Consider the following 9,720-nt stretch of genomic DNA (forward strand, 5'->3'; position numbering starts at 1 on the left):
TTTTTTTTTTTTTTGTCTTTACAGATTTTGTTACACAAAAAATCTACAACGTTTGGTATATTAAAATCTATTGTTTGCTGCTTTATTATTTATATTCTTTCACCTTATTGGAATGGTTATATGATGCTTTGTTTCATAGTTAATCTTACCTTTGATGGGCTTTCTTGATGAGGCTTTTGTAATGACTCTTACTTTTCTTAAGTTTTTTATAGTAGAATGAAAGGCTTTATGCTCCTACCTATCTTATGTATATTTTGAGCATTAATGAAAATGCATGAAAATGTTTTGTCTTTAATGTTTCATTTCATTCATATAATCACTATATAAGAGCTGCTTAGACTTAAAAGCTACTGAACTACAAAGTCATAACTTGAGGAAAATAGTTGCAACCCATTTATATACAACTTATTTTCTTTATCTTTTCCCAAGTAAAAAAAAAAAACATTCATGCGTGAGGCTTATCTGTGATTTAACAAACAAGCAAACAACACTATAGATACTGAAAAGTAAGTTGAACAGACAGTTTTTTTCAGGAAAGGAAACCAGGGTAAATAGGAGGAAGCAAGTTGAACTTCGCTTTGGATTCAAGGTCTATATAAAATATACATGCTGGATTATTCTTGATATTGTGTTTGGAATCTCAATGTTCTCCATTATCTTTATACTTATCTTACACTATTTTGGTTCAACTTATCCATATAAAGAAGAAGATTAAAATATGGCTCAAAATCTAAAATGAAAACATGATAGAGGCTGATAAAATGGACATTAAGATAAAGTATAGACATTTGAAAGAATCTTCTTGGAGAAACGACATGACCAATGCATATTCACATGAAGACATAGCATGGACCCATCCCACTTTATATTGGGCCATGCATCTAATGTAGCTGGAGTATACACCTAGCTTTATTCAATCATAATAAGGAATGCATTATTGCTACTTGTAGTTCAAGATATGTATTGTGTAAGCTTGCTCAGCTTGAATGCTTTTTTTAGATGACCTAAAAAAATTCCATACAACTCACACTAAATTAATGAAATTTTATAAAGAGCGAACTCATACAATCCTCTAACAACATCAGACATGTAGTTGATTACATGGCATATAGCCTCAGCATATGTATCAGTCCCATTTAAAAATCTACAATTCTTCCCCAACATATTGTTTGTCATAGCCTATTGAACAATAAAAATGATCCTTGGACATCAAGCTACAGAGAGAAATTTTCATACTTCTGAGGCATGGCTGAAGTTTTAATGATTAGATGGTCCTAATCATCTAGCTACCTAGATCCCCTAGGTTGGAATTCAACTGAAGTATAATGATGCAGGTAGAGATGTTGTAAGGTAAACGACTTGACATTCTCACCTAAGTAGTCATTCGTATATAAGAATCATGATCAAGGAGGTAAAATTATAGTAAAAAAAGTCCACAAATGTTTTAACTAACTACAACAACAACAACAATAACAACAATCATAACCTTATCCCAACTTGATGGGGTTGGCTACACGGATCTGAATATGATCAAAGATAATAGTAAGTATAATAATAGAAGTTCTAAAGAGAGGTAAAAGGAGGTAAAAGAAGAAGTCAAAATAATATGAGCAAGGAATTACAAATGTCTTAACTAAAGTTGAAAATGACAGATTTTGCTATATAAACAAGGAATTACATCAAAACAATAGTAAGACAATCACACATGAGATCAAATATTGCTGATCCAAGAATCTCTAACTAATATTTATTCTTCATTGTACGTGGCGTCCAATTCATTTTCCAGTGCCAATGCTAAATAAGGCATGGTCCCACATCATCAATATTGTACTAAATATTTTTTAAAATTAATATATACAATTAAAGGACCTCTAATTCGTCAAATCATTCTTTACATCTATGGTCCATCTTTTTAGGATATACTGAAAAGAAATCTCCTTACGGTTTGTCTTATGGAAGACTCTCGGATTGTGTTTGCATAACAAACCCTTATACTCAAATAATTTATAACTACGAATTATATGACCCATATCGATGTCATCCTAAATTTCAGACTTGTCTCGTCAGGGATGTCAAAAGGATTAACTAAATTTTTTTTTCTCTTAACCATGTATTTCCTCTTCTATAGCTGTCAATACTAGTTTTTGCAGACCATTGCTTCTTAAAGATTTCAAAAATCTTCCTCGTATAAACTTTGGATGCAGATATCTCCAACGGATTACCAACTAACAGTAGAGATTTTCTGTTAATACTATAGAAATCACTATTAGCTTCCCTCTCTCGATGTCTCTATAGCTTTTTTATATTTCTATGGAAACTTATACAATGAGATTGATTGCTTAAAGTAACCATGAAAGTAATAATTCATCCTCTTACTGCGTTGTGTGGATGACATGCAGTCGAAGAAAATATCTTTATGATATAACGATACTCAATGAACCCGTTGCTCGTACATTTTCTTCAACCATTCATGTTCAAAGAGATTACAAGTTAGTAATAACTCCTGTCAACTTATCTCAAATTCATTTTCTGTCTTACTACTGTATATACACCTCCAGAATTTCTTTTTGAATGACGAATTCGTCCTATACAAATGACTGTTCCATAAAGTGATTTTACACATGTCATGAACAATACCTATGCTTTACGCTTGAAAGCATATGTGGAATGGGCCTCAACAGTGATGGACATTGGTCTGTAATAATTATCACTTGTGGTTGATCTTCCATTACTTTCAACCATATAAAGAATAACCAAACAAATGACTCAATCATCTCATCTACTATTAACCCACATCTAAACAAAGTAGTCTGACTATGATGATTTACTATGATAAAAGGATCAAATGCAAAGTGATATTGATTATTCTTATATATAGTGTCAAATACCATCGTTTCATTGGTTCTTTCATTTTTATCATTAACTACCACACCATTACTATTTAATTCATTTTCAATAGCTTTTAAATCAAATCGAATGACTCATTCCAAATCAGTGAGACCCTCCCTAGCATACACATTCTCTACAAAATAAAATACATAACTAAATGCAATACTTCATATGCTTTGTCATAACAGAAGTGTTTCAAGAGAAAACTCACATAATACTCTGTATGGTATAATATTCTTTACATAAATCCATTGACAATAGTATCTAATATTTCATTATCATGTTTCAGTTTTTGTTCCTCCTAAAACTCTGTAAGTATACAAACATATCATAACTAAAAGCCACATAAAACGAGTAGATGAACGTCTTCCAATTAAAGAAGTGACATCACATGGAATCATATAATGAACAATGCTTAGTTTATATCAAATTCTACCAATTGTAGTTCACATGATCAAAACAACGTAAATAGATCTCACAATACTCTATAGTATGTACATGGTACATTCCCATATTAGTCTTTATACACTTTTCTACTTGTGTTCATCCAGTTGGAGTTCGTTGGCTAGTGGAAAGGATTACAAAAAAGAAGTGTCATCTATAATCTTGTAGATGTTTTATTTCTATAGGATTTACTTATTTATGAGGGCATCTAACTTAAAATTTATATCTTTCCATTTAATATGTGCTTGGTTAAACTGCCAAGAATTCTATATTAGTAAAAATGTTAGCCTCAAACATTACAATAGGCTGCCAAAGACGAAAGAACTAAAACCAATGAGAAATAGATGTAAAAATATAACAAATTTTTTTTATGAGTTGGGGTTTTGATTTCATACTATTATTATAGGAGTGTGTAGCTGTTTGTTTGAGAGAATGAAGACTATAAATGGGAAAATGAAATATGGAATCTACAAAGTAAAAATTATCAAGTGAGGAGAAAATAAACAATAATGACAAAACAAAGTGATAAAAAAATGAGGTTATTGTCACTAGGACAGAAAAATTACTGCTTCATAATCCATACCCTAAAAAAGAATAAACAGAAACACCATTATATCTATGTCAACAAAATGCTTAGAAAGCACAAAAGATTCAAATATGGGAATAGCTTTCCTAGCATAATATGTAAAGGGGATAAAAGTAGAAGTGGAGGCAGAACAATACTCCATGTAAAACATATAGTTATATAATAATAGTCCAACAAAAACACCCCACTCACATGTGTAAGCTTTTAAAAAATTCCTAATTGAAGACCTTTCAACGAAATAAATTTATACTAGGCTCCTCATGCATAAGTAAAGTAATTAATAAGGACCTATGACCTTAGAAAATTAAGCAGATCCTCACGGATAAAGAGGATATGAATTTACTTCAAATATATATGACTCTATATCTTGTTCCAGGAAATGTTTAGATACTTAGTAGAAAACCAATGTTAAAGCAAGAAATTTATGTAAATTAAATGTTCATGTATACTAGAAAAGAAATTAGATATGTCAGACAAGACAGTGCAATATATTGTGGATATTAAGCTTATCCATAACGAACCAACCTGCAACTTAGGGCTCTAAAGGGATTCCTGGTTTTGCTAAAAATACAATTGGATTGAATAGTTGAACTTGTGATGTATCACATATTAGTAACATTACAACAGAGATAAAAGGTATAACATACTTTAAAGCAGTCAATATCACAAACCCTTATATAAAATGATGAATGCATTAACCTAAAATAGAATAATGCAACAAATATTAATCTCTTTAGCTTAGATTGACAAATTAATTTAGTTATTTACATATAGTTAATTACTGCCAAATATTGAAAGCATGAAATGATAAATCCCCCCTTCCTCTTAGGAATTATATTACTTAAAGACATAACCGTCACTGACTCTTCTATCTAACCACAATGATTTGTAGCTACAGTTACAAATACTTATATGACTAATCAATTATTTTAACAAGATACTCAAGTTCTGATGAAAATCAAGAATATAGTGGTATGCAACATGATCCATAATCAATACATATGCAATATATTCTCAATATGAAGGATAGGGAAGAAGCATAATCATCCTAAGATTTTTCTTCCTACAATTATAATCAAGTTGATGGATGAAAACATTCATAGAAAAGGTGAAGGTGCATGAAACTTAAAAAAAAAAAAATTGAAATCATTCAAAATATTATGGTTTTGGAGAGTCCATCTAAATATTTTGGTCAGGAAGTAGAAAATAAATATAAGAGATCTTGTTCAATATAATTAAAGTTGCTCATTAAGATTTAAAGTTTTTTTTTTTTTTTTCAGTAGAAGCCACAAGAGAAGAATTTAGAAATAAAGAATAGAATCCTTGTCCTGAATTCAGAACAAGGACAACTTATGTAGGAATTGGTGGTTGAAATTACAGAAGAAATATAAAAAATATCATGAAATACAACCAAATACCAATGATAACTTAAAATTTTAAGAGAATTGAGCAGATAGTGTAGCACTAGAACACTCCCTTACCAATGAGTGCAGATGCTTGTAACCTACTAAGAAGAAATAGCTGTAAAACCTTCACAAACCTGTTCAAGGTTATCACTTAATTTAAGTCCCCTATAGCATGAATAGAAATTTCTATCAGAAAAACAAACACAAATTTCATAGAAAAACATAAAAGACAAGGAATCATAAAATATTTACACAGAAAATCACCTAACAGAATGACATTAATTAGCATATCTCATATGATACTATAATGTAAATACCTATTCTTTGGGCACGGATGCCTTACCAATTCAGTCAATGCCTTCCTATTACGAAAATAAGGAAAACAATGATTTTCCTTTTGCCAATAAACTCATTCAGATTTGAAAACGCGATTTTGATTCTTAAAAACCTAAAGAATTGTTGGTATTAGCCTCAGATGCAAAACGACTATAGAGAACCTAAAGGAGGGGTAGGGTTTTAGAGCACATCATAGAGAGATAAAGAGTACCTTATCTTTCTTCTCTAATGGTTTTTTGATGATATTTAAAGGGGAGATCACAAACATGATTAGAACACATATGCAATTAGGGTCGGGATTCGGGGTTGTGAAAGGAGGAAAATGAAATGAGGGATTTCGATTATACTATATGTCTAAAGGAGGAAAATGTAATGAGGGGTTTTGATTATACCATACGTCGCTTTTAGTTTTGTTTATTGTGCCGTGATTTTGAAGGAGAGAGATGGCGAACACAGGCATACACTTGCATGCTTCCTTGACAGATAGAAATAGGAGTGGGTGGGCTTGGCAAGAGACATGAGGAAAGAATATGAAACAAAGAATGTGGTGCTATGGAACAACAACTGAAATAGGGTATTCAGGATCATAGCTCGTATATACCAATCGTATTTTTAATATAATTATGATTAAATACCACTCCCCTTCCCTAAAATATGACAAAATATCAACTTGACCCCGCACTTTTACAAAAATATCACTCACCTTCCCTACAACTAAAATATTCTATCTAACAACCCCAAACCATTAGAAATCACTGTTAAGTCAGCCATTTTTTCTCATAATACCTAAACTACCCTCTAAATATGAAATACCCATTATACCCTTAATGAAATAAACCCCCTCCCCCTTCCCCTTTCTGGATCAAACCCACTTCCAGTATATCTTTAATATATTGTCTCGCGGAAAAAGAATTCCCGTATTGAAAACACAGATGACTTCATCATCGAAATCAAGCCCACAACAAAAGAAGATCTCCATTTATCATTGATTGTCTCACCAAAAAAAAAAAAACTATACATCGACACTGACGGCTTTGACCAACGTCTTGCCTTTGATCTCACAAAATCAAACCGATAGTTCCTTGCAGTAGTAGCACCGGTGGAATCAACTTCAGGCTTCTGATTGAGGAATAAGAATAGTGATAGTCCACAACACTCATGAAGCAGTCGATAATTTCCTACCCTATTTCCGACGGATGAGGTGAGGTTTTGAGCAATATAGCCAGACTAATTGACAGTCATTTTGATGGAAAGCCAAACCCTAAATAGCTTGAGAATTGTGAAAATATCTTTGATCATAAGCACTAATCAGAGAGAGTTTCAGAAAAAGAGTCTCAGACATTCACAGATTGATTGATGACAATGAAACAAAATTAGGAAAGGGATACACCCAAGATTTAAAGATTTACAATTTACAAATTACAAGTCATCATCATTGGTCAGGTGGTGGGTATCTGGGATAGCTGAGAATTCGATGGCTGTCCATATAGAGAAACCCACGCCCTAATCCCAATCCTAATCTCTCAAACTCACAACAATTGAGTCCGAAATAAAGAAACAAATAACAGGTTCCAACATATTTAAGGATTTTTGCGAATTTGGCATTAGAGATTCCAACCCCAACATGTATTTTTAACTCCATCTTCTTTCTTTATCTTCTTTCTTTTTGGGAATGAAGAAGGACACGAAAAATGGAGAAAGGGGGAAGGGGAAGAGGATTTTATTTTATTAAGGGTGTAATGGGTATTTCATCTTTAGGAAGGTAGTTTAGGTATTATGAGAAAAAATCGAATGACTTAACAATCATTTCAAACGACTGGGGACAGGAGAAAGAATCTTTTTATTTGGGAGTGGAGGTGAGTGATATTTTTGAAAAAATGTGAGGTCAAGTTGATATTTCGACATAATTCTTTGGGGTGGGGTGGGGTGGGGTGGGGTGGGGTGGAGAGTGATATTTACTCTAATCTAATAAGAGTCCCCAAGCGTAATCAACCAGGATTTACCGCCATAGCTGTGAACCCGATCTGATTCCCCTCAATGGCTCAATCGCAGTCCCTAGGCAAGGCCCCGAGGCTACTTAATCAGTCGTCTTGGCCTGGCCGCTTCGTGGAGTGCCCTGGGAATTCACTGGGTCGATGGCTGGTCCGGTTCTCAAATCCGTATGGTCGTTAACCTTTCACACTCGCGGGAAATCACCTTCAGTTTCCTGCCTTTCTCTCCTTAGAAAAACAGCTTCAGCTGCTTCTTCTTCTTCTTCTTCTTCTTCTTCCTCTTCTTCTTCCAACGTAAAGCATTTGAAGCGAACCCACGCCAAGCTGATCAAGAACTGTGGCATGCGAGACGTCCTAACCGTTGGCAAGCTCATCGCTGACATTGCAGTTTCAGAGCCTTCCAACCTTGACTACGCTCGATCCATTTTCACTACCCTCGATTACCCACCAAACACTTTCATGTGGAATTCCATGATAAGGGGGTATGCACATAGCTCCAAACCTGACGGGGCAGTACTCTTGTATCGAGAGATGCTTGACAAAGGGTTTTCTCCTAATAATTATACATACCCTTTTGTTTTCAAGGCGTGCACCCAACTGATGGACCTCAATCTTGGGTTGGCTATTCATGGGTCTGTTGTTAGACGTGGGTTTGAAGATTGTGATGCATTCATCCAAACCTCGCTTGTAAATTTCTACGCCTCATGTGGGTCTATAGATGTTGCACGCCTCTTGTTTGATCGGTGTCCTGAAAGAGATGTTACTTCTTGGAATGCTCTTATAAAGGGGTATGTTAGGTGTAACCAATATATGGGTGCAATTAGTGTGTTTCGGATGATGCAAGATAGGGCGGATTGTCGGGCTGATGAGATTACTCTGCTTGGTGTAGTTTTGGCTTGCACACAGTTGGGAGCATTGGCTATGGGTAGATGGGTTCATGCCTACATTGACAAGCATCTAATGAAAATTAGTACAAACATGGGTACAGCACTTATTGATATGTATGCAAGAAGATGTGTGGAAGTATTGATGCGGCAATGAATTTGTTTAAGGGAATGACGGAGAGGGATGTGAGGATATGGAGTGTGATGATTGGCGGGCTTGCTGTTAATGGTCTTGCAAATGAAGCCCTTGATCTCTTCAGAGAAATGCAAAGGGATGGGATTCATCCAGATTCTATTACCTTCACGAGTGCTCTATGTGCCTGTAGTCATGCCGGCATGGTAGCCGAGAGTTTGTTAATTCTAGATAAAATGAGTAAAGTGTATAATGTGGAGCCCACGATCGAGCATTACGGATGTATCGTTGATCTCTTAGGGCGTGCTGGACTTCTAGAGGATGCTTTGGCCTTCATTAAGAGAATTCCAATTAAGCCAGATGTTGTTCTATGGGGTTCTCTCCTTGTTGCTTGTAGGGCTCATAAGAATGTGGAGATGGGAGAAATGGTGGCTAAGGAGATGCTCAAATTGGATCCTCACCATTGTGGAGCCCATGTTTTTTTGTCCAATGTATATGCCTCCACTGGAAGGTGGGCCCAAGTTGAAGAGGTGAGGAGCTTCATGAAAGAGCAAAGAATTAGGAAACAACCGGGGTCTAGTTTAATGGAGTTGAATGGTGATGTTCATGAATTTATAGCAGGAGACCGATCTCACCCCCAGATAGGTCAAATACATAGGATGTTGGATGAGATTGCCAGGCTTCTGAGTCTTGAAGGTTATTTACCAGCTACCAGGGGAATTGCCTTGGATATAGATGAGGAAGAGAAAGAGCAGGCCTTGTCTCTACATAGTGAGAAGTTGGCTGTTGCTTTTGGATTGATTAACACCAAACAAGGGGCTGTCCTTCATATTGTAAGAACCTAAGGGTTTGTGGAGATTGCCATTCTGCCATGAAATTGATATCAAAAGTTTTCAATAGGCTTATAATCATCAGGGATCGTAGCCGTTTTCACCACTTTGAGGATGGTTCTTGTTCTTGTAGAGATTACTGGTGATAAGTGAAAATATTGAAGCTGGGTTACAGTTAAAGACTTTGAAACTGCTCTCTTAGATGGTAAGATTTTGAAAAA

The 9,720-nt window shown here is 34.8% G+C and overlaps 2 protein-coding genes across 2 annotated transcripts; both read left to right on the plus strand.

Annotated features, from left to right (window-relative positions):
• The first annotated feature begins 7,994 nt into the window (after positions 1–7,994).
• Positions 7,995–8,693, plus strand: LOC122086888 (putative pentatricopeptide repeat-containing protein At3g05240). Its single transcript, XM_042655809.1, has one exon. The coding sequence runs from the start codon at positions 7,995–7,997 to the stop codon at positions 8,691–8,693; it is 699 nt and encodes a 232-aa protein (XP_042511743.1).
• On the plus strand, positions 8,690–9,514 carry LOC122086889 (pentatricopeptide repeat-containing protein At5g66520-like). The gene has a single exon (XM_042655810.1). The coding sequence runs from the start codon at positions 8,690–8,692 to the stop codon at positions 9,512–9,514; it is 825 nt and encodes a 274-aa protein (XP_042511744.1).
• The last annotated feature ends 206 nt before the right edge of the window (positions 9,515–9,720 follow it).

Source organism: Macadamia integrifolia, chromosome 8, assembly GCF_013358625.1.
Source record: "Macadamia integrifolia cultivar HAES 741 chromosome 8, SCU_Mint_v3, whole genome shotgun sequence".
Taxonomy (NCBI): domain Eukaryota; kingdom Viridiplantae; phylum Streptophyta; class Magnoliopsida; order Proteales; family Proteaceae; genus Macadamia; species Macadamia integrifolia.